The 19200-nt window shown below is 37.6% G+C and overlaps 1 protein-coding gene across 10 annotated transcripts in view; it reads right to left on the bottom strand.

Annotated features, from left to right (window-relative positions):
* The window catches only part of DNAJC15 (DnaJ heat shock protein family (Hsp40) member C15), a 93862-nt gene that overhangs the window by 37469 nt on the left and 37193 nt on the right, over positions 1-19200 (bottom strand). For all 10 annotated transcript variants that reach the window (XR_012426896.1, XR_012426898.1, XR_012426897.1 and 7 more), the window contains 2 exons: positions 11737-11788; positions 9176-9249 (listed from right to left, as the gene is read on the bottom strand). Coding sequence is in view for 3 of the 10 variants with exons in the window: in XM_045377038.3 (XP_045232973.2) it covers positions 9176-9249; positions 11737-11788 (126 nt within the window). In the remaining 7 variants the exon portion in view is untranslated. The remainder of the gene's footprint in view (positions 1-9175; positions 9250-11736; positions 11789-19200) is intronic.

The raw sequence follows: 19200 nt of genomic DNA, 5'->3' as shown, positions 1-19200 counted from the left end.
ATAACAATAATCCAGACAATATATGATGATGGTATGAACTAAGGTGGTAGCAGAGCAGGTGATAAAAACGGTTAGATTCTGGATGCATATTGAAAACAGAACTAACATTTGCTTGATGGATTGAATTTGGGATATGAGTAAAAGAAAAATTAAGAATGATGTTGAGGACACTGTTATGTGTTCACCAGATCCCCCATCAGGAGTGAAGGACTTACTCCCCAGACACTGGGGCTGTGGCTGGCTGATAGCTCCCAGCTGTCAGACACTTTAGGAATTGCCTTGCCTAAAGGAAGTCACCTCATCCCACTTTGCAGGGCAGCCTGTATCTACTGACTGGTTGACATGGGATAGAAACATTGTAGTTCTCTAGGGTTCAGTCCTTGGACTTCTTATATATACTCACTACCTGGGTAATGCCATTTAATCCTATGACCCCTCGCCCCAACTTGGGATAACTACAATGGTCATCCTTGCTTAGAGGTTATTGTGAGATTGGCTTGAGGCTTTTGGTAGGACTGCACTGAAGCCTAACTTATCCTTCCCTTTCTTTCTGGAGTTGTTTATGCTAAGAGCACTCTTTAATAAAGGTATAGCTTGCTAATCTTTATCTCACTCTGCTTTCAAGAGAACCCAAGCTGTGCAAATGACTTCAAGGTTTCTGGCCTAAACTGTCAAATTGCCATTTAATGACTTAGGAAAGGAGCAGCTGTTTATTTGTTGTGAATAACATACGTGAGGAGAATGATTTAGGATATATTAAGTTTGAAATGTCTTAAATATCCAAGTGGAGAATGTGTGACTTAACATCAGACTTAACATTTGTGAGTCATTAGTGGACAGACAGCATTTAAAGCCATGAGACTGAATGAGATGGTTTAAAAATTAGAAGTCCAAGGAGTGTTCCCTAAAGACTGCTACACTTTGTTGATACAGAAACGGAGAGGAATCAGTAAAGGAGGCTGAGAAGGCCTAGCAGTAAAGGAGGAAAATAACTACAAGTCAAGAGTGAGGAAACTAAAAATGGTTTCGAAGTTTCTGATAGGTAAGGAAAAACGAGAGCCAAGAACTGACTTCTGGATTTAGCAAAGAGGACATCAGAAACTGAGAAGAGCTGCAGACAGTGAGGTGAGCGTACGATCAGTGTGTTTAAGGCAGAATGGGAAGAGAGGAATGGAGACAGCAAGTAAAGACACTATTTTCAGTAGCGCTAAACAGAGAAACAGGATGTACAAACTCAGCTTTTAGGTGGAAACATACACATATATGATTACAGGCATATGTGTTTCTAAGCATGAAATCATTTCCTTACAAAGTAGGGAAAAATAGGTATGCTTACATGAAATAAAATCTGAAAGCATATAAATAACTTTAAAGTTTTTTTAGCTGGTGGGATTATAATTTTTTTCTTTTTTTCAACTTCTAAATTTTCAACAATGAGCACGTGCTATTTATACAATTAAAGAAAAAGAAGACTACTAAAAGAAACCAAGGAAATGACTAGAGCTTTAAAAATGGGTTGTAGGGAGTCAGATCTGGTCATTTATATAAGCTATACTCTTTGAACAGCTTGTTATAAATTTCTACTTGGTAATAAATAATTCCTGGCAATTAATTCATTCAATAAACACTTCAGCAACTGCTGTGTACCAGGCACTTTTCAAATGAGAAGCAAGGTCTGTCCTTCATCACACAGATGCTAATCTATCAATGAATCAATACTGTGAGAATATAATGTATTATCCAAGTTTCAAGTAATTTATAATCAGTAAAAAGACAAATAGTCCCCCACCCCTGACACAAGTTTTGAGGAGAGGAAGGATACCAAATTGGGTTAAGTACACATACTAACCTGAACATATTTTATATCTTTCTAAACATACACAGAGAGTATGTACATATATAAAGAGAGATAGAGAGAGAAATACAGATACAGATACAAATGGAAAGAAGTAAGGCGGCCAACTGTGGTGCCTCACGCCTGTAATCCCAGCACTTTGGGAGGCCGAGGTGGACGGACCACCTCAGGTCAGGAGTTAGAGACCAGCCTGGCCAACTTCGCCTCTACTGAAGATACAAAAATCAGCTGGGTGTGGTGGTGCACGCCTGTAATGCCAGCTATTCTGGAGGCTGAGGCAGGAGAATCGCTTGAACCTGGGAGGGCAGTGAGTTGTGAGTGCACCACTGCACTCCAGCCTGGGCAATGGAGACAGACTGTCTCAAAAAACGAGGGACTTAGAGGAATAGGGGAATAGGGGCTGGTTTTAAGGTTTCTTTCAGGAAACCAAAATTTGAACTCAATGCATACCTTACTCCCTAAATTAAAGGTAATTAGTTGATTTAGTCATAACAAAATAGAAGTATCACCAAATATTTGTTCTTACTTTTGTTTTTAAATCATGCCTGAACTAATACATAGAGTAATTATTCAGGAAAAAAATATTTCAATGAGTCTTTATTTACCTTGGGGAGCTCTAAAATTTGGAACCAGCATAATAAAAAAGATAAATTTATCATGTTTCATTAACTGTCATTCCCACTATAGTCACAAAGCTCATTAACCTTAAAAGCAGGTATTGGTATCTGAGTAATTTTTTCACTTTCAGTTTTGCCCAGGTAGACATAGAGTTTCAGAAAAGGCTACCTAAAATCTAGTGTCAGGAAGAAGTTCATATGAACACTGATTTTATTACGAGTAAGTCAATCTGTATATACATATAATCAACACAACCCTTCCAAAAGAACTAGACCATTTTAAGAACAGAGACTTAACATTTAGGGCTGTGTGCAGAAAAGTATACAAAGAGAAAACAAAAAATTGCTATGTTACTCACTACTAAAATACATTCAGCCCTCAGTATCTGTGGGTGACTGGTTCCAGGACCACTCATACTAAAATCTGCACATACTCAGGCACCACGGTCAGCCCTATAGAAACCACAGATACAAAAACTTGGCCTCAGTGTAGGTGGGTTTTACATCCCATGAATACTACATTTTTGATCTACATTTCATTGCAGACGTGGAGGGTTCATTGAGTTTATTTGTTAAAATCATGATTAAGTGGACCTGTGCAGTTCAAACCCAGGTTGTTCAAGGGTCAACTGTATTTACACATTTCTTCAGAGAAAATCATGCTTCTTAAACTTCTAGAAATTTTAGGCCTTATAATATATAACTTTAAATAGAACAAAACTGTTATCACAGTATTTTAATCTATTGTTATGTCTAAATTAATATCTATGCATGAGCAAGTACAAAATTGTAACTCTGTACTCCTCCCCACTAATAAAACTGAAAGGTCCTTTTAAGCTTGAAAAGAATATACCCATATTGCATTATATTAGGACTTACAGATATAAGCCACTGCAGAACCATTTTCTGACAACACTGTGGTAGGTCAAAGAAAATGTTTAGATCCAAAAAATGAGATTACTATAAGGAACAAGTATACCATCAAATAGATGGAGTAAATCGTCCTTTTTTCTAAAAACAGAAACACATCCTGGACCTTACAAATGATTATTTTGTACTATCCCATTCATAAAATATTGTATATATAAACAACAAAAATCAAAATCATTTTCCTTCTAAAATTAGCACTAAATGCTATAGTGCCATGTTAGATTATTTTGTGTCTCCTTTACTAAGTTAAACCAAAGTCTTCATTAGCTAATTCATTCATTCAATAGCTTGAAACACAAAAGTCCTCCAGGCAACTAGAGAAGAACTGGATCATCCCACAGTTTTAAAAGAATACATTTATCATAAGCTATAAACTTTATTATATACAATAATCTATTTGATATATAAAGCTAACGAAGGATGATTTTAATTAGTATATTTTTCCATAAATTTCACTTGACCATAAAACAAAATAAATGCAATTTAGAAAATAACATTCAAATAAAAGGACAGATTCACAAACAGAAAATTAAAAGCCTCAAAAACAAAGATGAAGGATGGGTTTTCTCCCCCAGAAAAAAATTTAAGGGTAATTAGACATTGGCTGAGTCAATAATATACATTAATACATTAATTAAAAAATCAAGCAAAAGGGCACTGGTTCAAAAGAACAGACTGAATCATAAAGGTATTTTGCTTTCCAAAGTGCCTTTGAAATGAGAAAAGACAGTGTACATTTTAAAACACCCTTAATAGGCCTGGAAAACAAGAAATGGGATAAACAGCAAACCAGAAAGTTTAAAGAAATCCTAGGTAAAATTTGCACATACAGAAAAATCCCAGCAGCCTCAGACACCAGAGAAAAGAAGAAACCCTTTTCAGAAAACAAGAACACTAAATTCAGAGTCAACAACAACAATAAAAAATCAGCGTAACTTATTAAACCAGAACAATATAAACAGATCATTCCTACTTTACTAATATAGAGCCTAAGAGGCCAGGCACCTGTCACTTTTGCCCTTAGGCTGAGAAAGAGAACTACATGTCTCTTTCTCTGATACGCATCTTATTCTGGGTGGTAGGTACTAAAAGAACCAGAGGCATACCAGCAGATCCCATTTCAGAACCCAGAAGTGTAGGGAGGTGAGAAGCTATGCCAAGCAGTAAAATGCACACAGTGCTCAACCTCTCCTGCACTCTCCAGGTACCTGCCTCTAGTCTCCTTGCTCTGAAAGACATGCCTGTTAACAAACCCACCTACATTATTTACAGCCCACGGTCAACACGCTCATTCCATTAAGTTGTTGAGGCAACCGTACCAAACTGCTGAAGAAAAGTTAAGAACATTACTTCTATTAGTCAATTTAGTCATCATAAACATAAATCAACAACCAACGATCATTGGACATTTGAGCAAATCCAATATCATGGAGGGGAAAAAAAGAACCAATATGAACACCTAACAACTGGCTTTAGGAAAAGGAGATATACCGGCCGGGCGCGGTGGCTCAAGCCTGTAATCCCAGCACTTTGGGAGGCCGAGACGGGTGGATCACGAGGTCAGGAGATCGAGACCATCCTGGTGAACACAGTGAAACCCTGTCTCTACTAAAACTACAAAAAAAAAACTAGCCGGGCGAGGTGGCGGGTGCCTGTAGTCCCAGCTACTCGGGAGGCTGAGGCAGGAGAATGGCGTGAACCCGGGAGGCGGAGCTTGCAGTGAGCTGAGATCAGGCCACTGCACTCCAGCCTGGGCGACAGAGCGAGACTCCGTCTCAAAAAAAAAAAAAAAAAGGAAAAGGAGATAAATTGGGAAGCAGAAGAGAATTTGGCCAAATTCTAATGAATGGCTTTAGAAATATTCAAAAGGATACCACATTAATTAAAAAATGGTTTGCTAGAAAGAAGAAAGAATTCTTGGAAGTTAGAAAATTACTAATGTTGGCCGAGTGCAGTGGCTCACGCCTATAATCCCAGCAATTTGTGAGGTTGAGGTGGGTGGATCACTTAAGGTCAGAAGCTCGAGACCAGCCTGGCCAACATGGTGAAACTCCGTCTCCACTAAAAATACAAAAGTTAGCTGGGCGTAGTGGCGAGTGCCTGTAATCCCAACTACTTGGGAAGCTGAGGTAGGAAAATCACCTGAACTCGGGAGGCAGAAGTTGCAGTGGGCTGAGATTGTGCACTACAGACCGGGTCCTGTCTCAAAAAAAAAAAAAAAAAAAATGTTTACCGATGTTAAGAATTCAGTGGATAGACTGAATAACAGAATGGATATTGCTAAAGGCCAACCTGGTGATCTGGAAAATAAGCCGTGAAAACACTGTAGAATGAAGAGCAAAGAAAGATAAGGAGATGGAAAATAAGAGATAAATTGGTAAGAGACATACAGAATAGACATCTTTTTATCAGGTCCAACATCCTTCTGTTTGGAGTTCCAGAAGCCGAGAATCCGAGAGACAATGAAAGGAAGAAATAACAAAAGAAAAAAATGTAAGAAAATCTTACAGAACTAAAGACCATTTTCAAATAAGTTAGGGCTAAGAATTCTTGTGAAATTCCAGATCAGTAAGAAAGAGAAAATCCTACAAACTTTCAGAGCCAAAAAAAAGCCACCACTATCAAAACCTAAAACCCAAAACCCAAACAACAAAAACCAAAACAACAGGTTGTCTACAATGGAATAAGAACAATAAGACCACCAAAAAATCTAGCTGTGAGTATGCAGGAATGCAGGAGTGCAGGCACTGAGGCTTAGTCTCACCAGAGATTTCTATACTTCTCTAATGCTGGCTCCACCAAATTTCAAGGAGCTAGCAGCTGATAATTAACAGTGAGAACAAAAGAAACGAACTGTTTAACAAAGCAGAAAAAACATTTATCATCCATGTGTTCCATATAAAAAACTTATTCTACGCACTATTTCAGCAAAATGAAAAAAAAGTATGAAAAAGAGAAAGATAAGATTGAAAAACAACATGTTAAAGCTTAGAGAAAAAAAAAGAAAGTTTAAAAAAACAATGAAAAGAGACCCCCATCGAAACTTGAGCCCTGGACAATCTCCTTTGAATGACAGAGACTTAGTGACACACAATTACAGTTCCTGTCTTTTCAGAAACCCTATTTGGTTCAATAATTAATAATATTTACAAAATCAAAACACTATATATACTGTGTTTATGAGGTGTGACATTGGGATTCATTAGTACCAAAAGAAAGTATGCACATACTTCATTTCTCAGTTTCCCTGGAATGATTACTATTTTTTAAATTGTTTAAAATATACTTGCATCTTTACTGAGGTAAAAATATAATAATGATTATAATAAAGATAAAGATATTCTAAGATGTTTTACTGCAAACTCTAAGAGTAGCACTTTGTGAAAAAGAAGCCAGATTTATTGAAAGCTAGGTTTCTTACCTTGAGGCCCACAAGGAGGGAAAGGGGGGTAAACATCATTTCCCTTTAAGAAATGCAGGTACCAGGCTCAGACTCTTTATATTAAATAGGACAAATAAGATTCCTCTGAGAAGATGAGGGAGCAGGTCATGTGAGCCACTGAAGAAAGAGTTTACATGAGCGTATCCCTTATAATCTCCTGAATTACCCTGCCTTATCTGTGAGCCTCTACCAAGTACTGAAGACTTTCTCATTTTCTTGCTCTCTCTTCCTTTACAGTGTTAAATAATGTAGTTCTGCAAAGCTTGATAATTTTCTATTTACGGTGTACTGAAGATCACCATAACAGAAAAGAAACAATTTCTGAAATTCTCTCCATTTATTATTTATAAACATATGGAAAGATATAAATAGAATTCATTTAAAGAACTATGTTACTGTGTCCATTGCTACTACTCTATTTCAAGCCATCATCATCTATCACCTGGACTATCTCAATACCCGCTTACTGGTTTCACAGCTTCTACTCTGACTCTAGGTAGCAAGCAGAGTGATAACCTACAATGCAAATCACACTGCCTCCTTGCTCAAACCCTTCCAAGGGCTTTCTATCATGCTTAAGGTAAAATTTGAAGTTTTTTTTCATTGTCTATTAGGTCCTAAGGGATCTGGGCCCAAGCTACCACTATTTCCTTCAAACACTCCTTTGGAGATCCTCTTGCTGCTAGGCTCATTTGCACCTCAGGACCTTCGCAGTGATCCGACCACCCAGGAAGCTCTCATACCAGAGGCTCGTATGGCCTGCTCCCTTATCTTCTTGGAGAAACCTTACCTGGCTTATCTAATGTAAAGATTCCTCACTACTGTTACTCTTTAGCCTCTTACCCTGATTTGGTTTTCTCAAAAGCACTCAACACTTCTAGGTATTATATATCTTACTTCATTTTTTTTTTTTTAAACTGTGTCTCTCCACTAACATGTAAGCTCCTATATCCCACTGTCTATGATAATGTAGTAAGTAGTAGGTGCTCAAAGAATACTTACTGAATACCTACCAATATTTTAGCTGAATAAAATAAAAATAGGAAAACAGAAAATACACCTATGTTCCCCTCTAATCACAGACATGCATTTATAGGACAGTAAAATCACTTGCTGTTTTTTTGAATCTAAGTTTAATTATTTGTCAGTATGTCATCCTTTGGTGCTGTCATTGTTCATGGCTAACTAAGCCTCACAAGCCTGTAATGCCTTTGCTAAAAGAAACAATTCATTTTTTGTGACCTATACCATAATATAAATGTAAGATGCTATATATAAACATTGAAAATTTCTAGTTTTATGATCATGAACTAGAACTTGATAAATTTAATAGTTGTGATAATGGTATTAACATGACATTCTGTCCTCCAATAAATTATAAATTTGGAAAAAACGAGTCTTTCTGGTAAGTTTTGAAATATTTATTGAAAAAACATATATAAAATAGGTACTTTAGTAGTTTCACATTTAGTAGTATTATATCAACTTTGACATAACTTACTTTCCCTGTTTAATTAGTATTCATTTGTTTAAGAAACATTTAGTGAGTCCTCATCCCTGTGCCAGGAACTTAGAATAGCTGATGATCAACTTGGTTTGCAGCAATTTGAGAGTCTCAAATCTCAACCAAGTTGATCTATCCCAGATCTGCTTCTTCCCTGAAGCCAACGTTTACACTGCAGGGCCTCAGTGACTTTTCTTTATATTGTCTTCAGTGGTTGCAAACTACAATCCATACTGTTGCTTTTACGGATACATACGGTCATTCATTTTTTCACTTATGTTCAGCTCCCCAGAGTAGCTATGATGCTAGTGCAAAAATGTATAATAAGTTCTACAGGATTTCACGGTTGGAATCTCATAGTTTTATGTTTGAGATGGCCAAGCATGATGTTGTAAAGGGACTAGTTTCAAATTTCAAGATGGCATCAACTCTTGGGTAAGATTCATCAGGACAAGAACCATTTCTTCTTTGTTCATCAGCTATTCCAAGCTGCTGGCACAGGGATGGGGACTCAATAAATGTTTATTGAATAAATGAACAGTAACTAAATGGGGAAAACAAGTTACATCAAAGTTGATGTAATACTACCAAACAGATTATAATAATTAGATGTCAAAACCAGGAATAAAGTTAGATATAAAAATAATGTGACCAAGAAATTAAAAGAAACTGAGCCAGTAAATTAGACAAACTCACCAATGATATAGTGAAGGAAATAAACTTCTACAAACATTGGAAAATCCAAGACCATTTTCTAAGTTAACTCAAATATGTCACACGAACAAAAATCAAAATGAGTTTTCTAACTAAAGCCACATTTAACTTACAGGAGTTGAAATCTTCTTTGCAGTTTTCGTGATAACTTGTTCTAGAGGTTTCCAGATCCGAAATGCATAGCGACCTAAATAGTAAAAGGAATAAAAGCAAACATATTTTCTATAATCAAAATCAATCAACACCTTCAAAGTGCTTGCCACAGTATTTATTGATAGTTTACATACGTCATTTCAATAAGTATTTCAAAACCTCCCAGAAAGATGGTCAATTTTTTTCATATTTTTAATTTATTGGAGGGCAGAATTTCATGTTAATACCATTATCATAGCCGTTAAATTTATCAAGTTTGGTTTATGATCATAAAACTAGAAATTTTCATTGTTTATGTATAATATCTTACATTTATATTATGGTATATGTCACAAAAAATAACATCCTAGTATTCTTTCTACAACAAACTGTAAAGTCCTATTATGCATAAAAGATACTTAAAATACTAAAATGATTAACTGTATTGTGTTTTATGATAATCACTTTGAAATATATAGAAAACAAATTGTATTTATGATCTATACTGCACAGAAATGGTTTTAATGGAATTATCTCTAAAGTAAAAAAGCAATTACATATGAAATATTTACCAAGGATGTTGATTATCAATTTTTCTCACTGAGAATAGCTACTCTCACCAAAAACTTATTTTTAGTTCTTTCCTTAGTTAGGAATCTTAATAATCAAAACTCCCCTGAGTTTTAACAACTAAAAGTCAATAGTAAAACAGGTTCTAAATTATTTTCAGGGCATCAAATAAGAGTAAAATATTATCTAGCTATTTTATCTTTTGTACCCCAATCAGATTGTGTCTTCTACCCGTATCTCTTTCTCCAATAGTCTTGCTAGAAAATCAGTATATGACACTACATGCTTTAATTCAACTTCTAACCATAAGTCTATTTGCAAATCAAGAGTTCTACTGCAAAAATTCAACTACCTAGACCTTTTAGAAAAATTTACCTGCCTATGTATAATGTTATTTCTGTGCAAACATGTTACAGTGAAAGACAGGATGCCAGAAATGGGGAAATGTGAAGATAAAAAGCTCTTGAGATAAAGGAGAACATTAAATAAAGTGAAATTAAATGAGGCTGATTCCCTAACTTGTCTGTATCTCTTATCACATAGATGTCATCTTCCATTTGATTTTATAATAGTATGAAATGTAGCTTTTATATTACCTCAAAATTCTTCAAAGCCACAGTGATTGACTTCTAATTTCAGTTAAAAAGCATTTGAATGCTTCAAGAAGCGACATCTGGAGGTTTACTCTAACTAGAAGACCTAGTGCTAACAAATCTAAGTGTACTTTCTCCTAAATTCTACTATTTGGTTGTATTTGGCTCTGGAAAAGGTCTTGCTGTTATTTAATATAATATTCTAGTCAGTAATATGAGGTTGGGAATAGTGTGGTCTATACAGAATACACACACCAATTCTTGTCATTTTACAAAGATGATACTGGAAAAATATATCTAATTTCAAATCAAAATCTTACATTTGAATTCATAACTATGCCTACTCTAATTAGTTCTAAAATTCCTTTATGTTTAGGGGCAAGTTTGTCAGAATTCTGTTTGAGACCTGATATTCTTCTCATGAAACCTCAGAAATTCATTAAGTTATATAACTGAGACGTAAGACCCTGATGACAAAAACACGAACAGAATCTGAACCACTGATCGAGATTTCACAGTTCTGATTGTTGAAGTGTTTCATCACTTCCAAGATAAAAGATTAAAATGGTGTTTTAAATGATAGTTATGAGAAATTAAATACCATACAAAACAAGACCCTCTTATTTCTCATTTTTCTATTAGATCTTACTAAACTCCATATAGCTACAATGGAATGCAGCTTTGCCTAAAAGATCCAATTAACAAGATCAAACCGATAGAACTTACAAACACAAATGCTAGAACAAAAAAGTAAATCTTTATCAATAAGGACATATTTGCAAATTAATATTTAGGAAATAGCTATGTAATTTAAAACTATGGTAAGTTAATGACAGACTCAGCAAATCCACTTTAGATCTTCAGAACTATTCTTTCCAAAAAGGTAATTTTAGCAGTGAAAAAAATTCTCCTGGATTTATCAAGGTAATTATATCAAAATGTTGAGAGACAAATTAATAAACTATATGGAACAACTATGCTCATGAGAAAGAACTGACAGCTTAAAATGTATAAACCTATCTGCAATAAAAAATAAATATGGGAGAATAAAGGAACTCCATGCCACTTACATTGCACAATATTAAAATTTCTTTTTATAGTATACTATACCTCAAACTGAAAAAAAAAGCTAGGAAGATAAACTATTATTGGAGCTAGTTTTCCGGGCTCTTGTATCACTAATTTTCTTCCCCATAAAGTTTATCTAGATTTTGCTACAATGACAAATGTTCAGTAACTACAAATGGTGGAAAGAGTGAGAATGTATTATGTCTGAAAACCAAAACCTCAGAATACTAAGGGTCTACTCAATGAATCACTGTAGACACTATTTGGAAATATTTCTCATGCAATTTATTGGTATATATTCTTTATCTTACCTGCAAATGCAAGAGCCGCAACACCCAGTCCTACAGCTATCAAACTTCTTACCTATGGAAGAAAAAATGAGTATTACTTATGATGTAACATGCTGGGTTTTAAAAGTAAATAATTTTTAATAATGAGAATAATTACGTTACAATACTATATTTTCTTTAAGCTCTACTGTGAAGACCAGGACTTTAAAAAATGTCTATGGGATTATATCTGCTGCTCACTATATCAGCTAATTCTCAGTGAACCGAAATGATTCTAGATTTTCATTTAATTTCCATATATTTGAATCCATTCTAACCGAGAGCTTTTATATTACCTATTGCTAAAATTTTTTCTATAGACGATTTTGAAGTGGGTTTGATATATTTATCTTCTATAAAGATAAAAAGCACCTATTTCCTTCTCCATATTTTACATTTGCAATGTTCAACAGCATTTGCTATATTTAAAAATTTCATGAAATCTTATATCAATGTTTAGGAAAGAAGTCAAGCTTCCAAACTTAACAAAAATGATAAAAAATTTAATGTCTACCCTTCTAGACCAGTGTAAAAATTGTCAAGTAAGGGCCCAAAATTCAGAATGTCAGATATAAGCTAATTCTGATGAGAATTTATTTTAAATTGGCTATATACCCATATTATTCTGAGCTTTTCTCCTTAAACATCTCAGGAAACTATTAGTGTCACAATAACAAAAGATTTGTGTGGCAAAGATCAATGGTAATCCTCAATATCTATTCTCTTTTTTTCAATAGGATCAGGAATTCCTGTTTTTAGCTAGATACATTTTTCCAAGCCTCCTTTAGACTTAGGTATGGCTATGCTAACTAAGCATTGGCTCATAAGATATAACCAGAGTAGTGTATGCAACTTCTGAGAAGTCCTACAGAGGGGTAGGGAGATGTCCTTCTCCTTTTCCATTTCTCCTTCCTGCTGGCTGGAATGCATACATTATTGCTGGAGCAGCCCTCTTGAATAAAGTAGGAAGAACAATGAGATGGAAAGACATTGGTTCCAGATGGAGCTGCCTTCCCACCCCTGAATTGCCTCTATTTATTAATACATGGGATAAAAATAAAAGTTCTATCTTCCTAAGCCACTATATTTTGGGGTTTTAGGCACTTGGAGCCAAAACAAATTCTAATGGATACAAAATTAAGCAGTGAAACCACAGGAACATTTTTGTCTGATAAGGATTTGAGAGGCAAATTCTGAAGAGTCGGCAGAGACTTTAAAAACACTAGCATAATCTCCCTAGGGAACAGAATGAATATACTTCTTCATTGGTGCAGACACAGTAAGATGGAGGCTGAGACTAAAGGGAGGCTAAAACCAAAAAGCCATTCAGCCATTGGCCTTCAAGTTCTGTAAGGAAATATACACCGAGTCATAGGAAATCAAAGTCCCAACCTTCAAGGAATGACTTTATAATGAGAAACATCAGGTTACCAAGGGCAGCCTCATGAAGGTGATCTAACTTTAATATGCAAAAACTCTGAGAAATCTAGAGCCAGAGGACAAGATGAAGGACTTTCCTCTAGGCTTCTCTCCCCATCAGTTCCAACTTTAAGTCACACCTTTTCACCAGGCAATGACATCAAGGCCATTTCAGTAATAGAAGATTCATTCCCTGGCAGGGGAGTGAAAGCCTAGAGCTACCTACCAGAGAGGCAAACGATCTTTAGGGTTCCTTTCTGGTTGTCTAGTCTGCCTGAAACAGGTTATTCCTGAACAGAAGATGTATTGATTTAAAGAAAATGTTCTGCTGAGGCATATTTTTGTCATTTTCTAGGGTTTCCCTGGTGTTATATATTTTGAGCTTTCTGGTCTTAGTCCAATCAAACTATTCAACTATTTCATATGTGAATTATATCTTCTTCCCTTACAATTTTGTTTATTCTTTCATCTCACTAGAAACACTCATCTTTGCCTACCCAAATCCTACCTGCTCTTAATACCTCAGCTTGAATCTGAAACACATGACACAAGTCATCTGCAACACACAGCTAACGGCACATATTCAAATATACATATAGGATACCTCCAAATTAATAATAAAAAGACAACCAAATAGAAAATGGGCAAAAGACTAAAAGTCAGTGATTTCACAAAACACACACACAAAACTAAATGGCTAAAAATATGAAAAGGTGCTCAATTTCAAGAGTAACCAGAGAATACTAACAATAGAATGATACAGAAATATTAATATCAGAATCTAAAGATCTGTAGCCTTTGTGGAACTTGTTTTGTACAATGATGCATCCCAAGGGCACAGAAACAGTATTGACACCTCACAGGGTTATGTGAGGATAAAATATATGTAAAAGATTTAGCACAGTGACCTGGGACATGTCAAACAAACCGTAAATGTGAACTGCTTTTAATATTACCAATAAAAGCTGGGCACAGTGGCTCATGCCTGTAATCCCCACACTTTGGGAGGCCAAGGAGGGCAGATCACCTGAAGTCAGAATTTCAAGACCAGCCTTGCCAACATGGTGAAACCCCCATCTCTATTAAAAATACAAAAAAATTAGCTGGGCATGGGAGCATGTGCCTGTAATCCCAGCTACTCAGGAGGCTGAGGCATGAGAATCACTTGAACCTGGGAGGTGGAGGTTGCAGTTAGCTGAGATTGTGCCACTATACTCCAGCCTGGGCGATAGAGTCAGACTCTCAAAAAATAAAGGCTGGGCATGGTGGCTCATGCCTCTAATCCCAGCACTTTGGGAAGTAGGTGGATTACCTGAGGTCAGGAGTTCGCGACCAGCCTGGCCAATATGGTGAAACCCCGTACCTACTAAAAATATGAAATTAGCCGGGCATGGTGGTAGGCTCCTGTAATTCCAGCTACTCAGGAGGCTTAGGCATGAGAATGTCTTGAACCTGGGAGGTGGAGGTTGCAGTGGGCTGAGATCATGCCTCTACACTCCAGCCAGGGGGATAGAGCAAGACTCTGTCTAAAAAAAAAAAATTTTTTAAGTTCAATAAAAATGACTACTATTTAATGAGTATTATAACAGAAGTTCAAAGTTCTATAACCCTTAAATACGTAAAAGTAAGAGAAGATTCAGAAAAGTGTTTTTGAGGTAGCCTCTGGAAAATGAACTGGGCTTTCCTAGGTTAACTATCCCAGTTTTCCACATTTTGAAAAACTCACATTTGAAATATATAAAGTCTCAGGCCGGGCGCGGTGGCTCACGCCTGTAATCCTGGCACTTTGGGAGGTCGGGATGGGCGGATCACCTGAGGTTGGTAGCTCGAGACCAGCCTGACCAACACGGAGAAACCCCATCTCTACTAAAACTACAAAATTAGCTGGGTGTGGTGGCACATGCCTGTAATCCCAGCTACTCAGGTGGCTGAGGCAGGAGAATCACTTGAACCCAGGGGGCGGAGGTTGCAGTGAGCCAAGATTGCACCATTGCACTCCAGCCTGGGCATCAAGAGCAAAACTCGGGGGGAAAAAAAAAATGGAAGAAAGAAAAATATAAAGTATTAAAAAGCTGAGTTATTTTAATATCAAATTTTTATAGATTAATTTTTGCAACTTTTTACTATTTCAACTATTCAAAAGATGAAATAGTTGCCTCCAAAATTTCAAAGAGATTTTTATTTCAAGGATTAAAGTTTTGTATGTAAGAAAACATTAAACCATCAGGCATTTGCTTGTTTTCCACTTTAAGAATATGTAAGGCTAAATTATGATTAACAATAAAAATTCAATTTAATCCAACAAATAAGTATTGAGCACTCTGTTGATTATTTCCATTTTTCTCCCGCCAGATCCATTTTCAAGTTTTATCTGCCTTGCTCTGCATCTCTGCCTCACCTCATTTCTAGGGATTCACTTGCCATTTAGCTTCTGGTTTCACCAGTGAGAGGAAGTTTCAGCAGAAAAAGGGTGGAAGGAAAGAGAAATAATGGCATAATTTATTCCCCATTTCTTCCCTGCCTTGCTTCTTGTTTGGCCACAGCTTCTGTTAGGAAGGCTCCTCTTTCATGCCTAGAAGTCTTACTGAGTTCTACCCTTGCCCTGTCGCCTGGATGGATAACATTTTCCAAGTGTTGCTAGTTCCTAAGTGATTCATCATCCTTTCTTGGTTATTTTAAACATGGTCACACCTCTGCAAATAGTCCCTTCAATAAACTATCTCCCAAAAAAAAAAAAAATTCCACCTATTACTACCAGAATCCTCACTGATAAAAATCATCACTACATACCAGTCACTGTATCGCATGTGAGAGATGGGGCATGAAACAGGGTAAACTTGGCCCAAGGGTCTATATCAAATGAGTCCTACATAGAAACTTGAACATGATAGGCAGGCTAATCTCCTAAATCTCTATACTAACCTCCTACAGATCTTGCTTTTTATCCTTATTACAACATTAATTGTACTCAGTTAGATGAGTTCTGTCTTGACATTAAGGGAGGAGACCACTCCTCATATTGTCTTATGCCCAATTTCTGCCTCCAAAGAAAGAAGAAGTAAAAACTAAAAGGCAGAAATGAAATTCACAGGCAGACAGCCCGGCGCCACGCCCTAGGCCTGGTAGTTAAAGATCGCCCTGGGCCTGGTAGTTAAAGATAGACCCCTGACCTAATTGGTTCTGTTATCTACAGATTACAGACATTGTATAGGAATGCACAGTGAAAATCCCTATCTTGTTTTGTTCCGATCTAATGGGAGCATGCAGCCCCCAGTCACGTACCCCCTGCTTGCTCAATCAATCACGACCCTCTCACGTGCACCCCCTTAGAGTTGTGAGCCCTTAAAAGGGACAGGAACTGCTCACTCGGGGAGCTCGGCTCTTGAGACTGAAGTCTTGACGATGCCCCCGGCCAAATAAACCCCTTCCTTCTGTAACTTGGTGTCTGAGGAATTTTGTCTGCCACTCGTCCTGCTACAACATAGTTTGAATATTTGTCCACACTCCCATCTCCTGTGGAAATGTAATGAGGTGGGGCTTGGCAGGAGCTGTTTGGATCATGGGGGCAAATTCAGTGGTGGAGGTAGGGCTTGACAGGAGATGTCTGGATCATGGGGGCAAACCCCTCATGAATGGCTTGTGCCATTCCCTTGGTGATAAGTGAGCTCTCGCTCTGAATACAAATGAGATTTGGTCATTGAAAACTACGTGGCACCTCCCACCACACTCTCCCTCTCTTGCTACTGCTTTTGCCATTTGAAATGCCTGCTCCCACTTCACATTATCTTGCACCGCCATGCTGTTATATGGGCTGAAAGGGGTTTCCTCACTATGCAAGGGTCCTTCATCATTAATGCCTCTAATAAAAACCCCTCTCAAAGCCGCCTTACTTCCAAAGGAAGCTGGAGTCATTCACTGCAAAGGCCATCAAAAGACATTAGATCCCATTGCTCAGGACAATGCTTATGCTGATAAGGTAACTAAAGCAGCAGCTAGAGTTCCAACTTGCATCCCTCACGGCAGCTTTTCTCCTTCTTATCTGGCCACTCCCACCCACTCCCCCACTGAAACTTCCACCAATCAATCTCTTCCCACACAAGGCAAATGGTTCTTGGACCAAGGAAAATATTCCCTTCCAGCCTCACTGGCCCATTCTATTCTGTGTCATTTCATAACCTCTTCCACGTAGGTTAGAAGCCGCTAGCCCGCCTCTTAGAACCTCTCATTTCCTTTCCATTGTGGAAATCAATCCTCAAGGAAATCACTTCTCAGTGTTCCATCTGCTATTCTACTACTCCTCAGGAATTTCTCAGGCCCCCTCCCCTCCCTACACATCAAGCTGGGGGTTTTGCCCCCATCCAGGACTGGTAAATTGACTTTACTCACATGCCTTTATTTAGTCAGGAAACTAAAATACCTCTTGGTCTGGGTAGACACTTTCACTAGGTGGGTAGAGGCCTTTCCCACGGGGTCTGAGAAGGCCACTGCGGACATAATTCCTCAGTCTGACCTTCACACTTCTATATAGTCCAGTAACAGACCGGCCTTTATAAGTCAAATCACCCAAACAGTTTCTCAGGCTCTTGGTATTTAATGGCTCCTGGTTTTACCTCAAATTGCCACCCTAAGTCTCTCTAAGTGGATAGAAGACCTTCAGTGACAAAGTACAGTCCAATACTTTCACCCTGATGAAGTCCTATTCTTTACTTTTATACTTACTCTTATTCTGGTTCCCGTTCTTATGCCACCCTCTACCTCTCCCCAGTCATCTCCACCACACTATCAATCTCACTCTCTCCTAGCCGTTTCTAATCCTTCTTTAACAAATAGTTGCTGGCTTTGCATTTCTCTTTCCTCCAAAATCACCGAGGCCTCGACTTACTCACTGGACTCTGTTTATTTTTAAATGAAGAGTGTTGTTTTTACCTAAATCAATCTGGCTTGGTATATGACAACATAAAAAAACTCAAAGATAGAGCCAAAAACTCTCCAACCAATCAAGCAATAACATTGAACCCCCCTGGACACTCTCTAATTGGACATCCTGGGTACTCCCAATTCTTAGTCCTTTAATACTTATTTTTCTCCTTCTTTTATTCGGACCTTGTGTCTTTCGTTTAGTTTCTCAATTCATACAAAACCACATCCAGGCCATCACCAATAATACTATACGACAAACGCTCCTTCTAACAACCCCACAATATCACCCCTTACCCCAAAATCTTTCTTCAGTTGAATCTTTCCCACTGTAGGTTCCCAGGCTGCTCCTAACCCCACTGAAAGCAGCTCTGAGAAACATCGCGCATTATCTCTCCATACCACCCCTAAAATTTTTCGCGGCTCCAACACTTCACTACTTTGTAGTGAAGAGGAATGTCAGACCTCTGAGCCCAAGCTAAGCCATCACATCCCCTGTGCCCTGCATGTACATCCAGATGGCCTAAAGCAACTGAAGATCCACAAAAGAAGTGAAAATAGCCTTAACTGATGACATTCCACCATTGTGATTTGTTTCTGCCCCACCCTAACTGATCGATGTACTTTGTAATCTCCCCCACCTTTAAGAAGGTTCTTTGTAATTCTCCCCAACCTTGAGAATGTACTTTGTGGGATCCACCCCCTGCCCGCAAAACATTGCTCCTAACTCCACCACCTATCCCAAAATCTATAACTAATGATAATCCACCCTCTGCTGACTCTTTTCGGACTCAGCCCGCCTCCACCCAGGTGAAATAAACAGCCTTGTTGCTCACACAAAGACTGTTTGGTGGTCTCCTCACACGAATACTCAGAAAAACACAAATATATCACAAAAATCTGTATACAATTTGAGGGGATTCTGTGGGTTTTCTGGAAGTCTTTCAACTCACAAGCTCCAACATAAGAATCTTTCTTTAAAAAGAAACAAATCCTGGGTACGGTGGCTCACGCCTATAATCCCAGGCCAAGGTGGGCAGATCACCTGAGGCCGGGAGTTCAGAGGAGCCTGACCCTACTAAAAATACAAAACTAGCCGGGCGTGTTGGC

The sequence above is a fragment of the Macaca fascicularis genome, chromosome 17 (genome assembly GCF_037993035.2).
Source record: "Macaca fascicularis isolate 582-1 chromosome 17, T2T-MFA8v1.1".
Taxonomy (NCBI): domain Eukaryota; kingdom Metazoa; phylum Chordata; class Mammalia; order Primates; family Cercopithecidae; genus Macaca; species Macaca fascicularis.
Note: the sequence above shows the minus strand (reverse complement) of the source record. Positions and strands in the feature narration are given on the sequence as shown.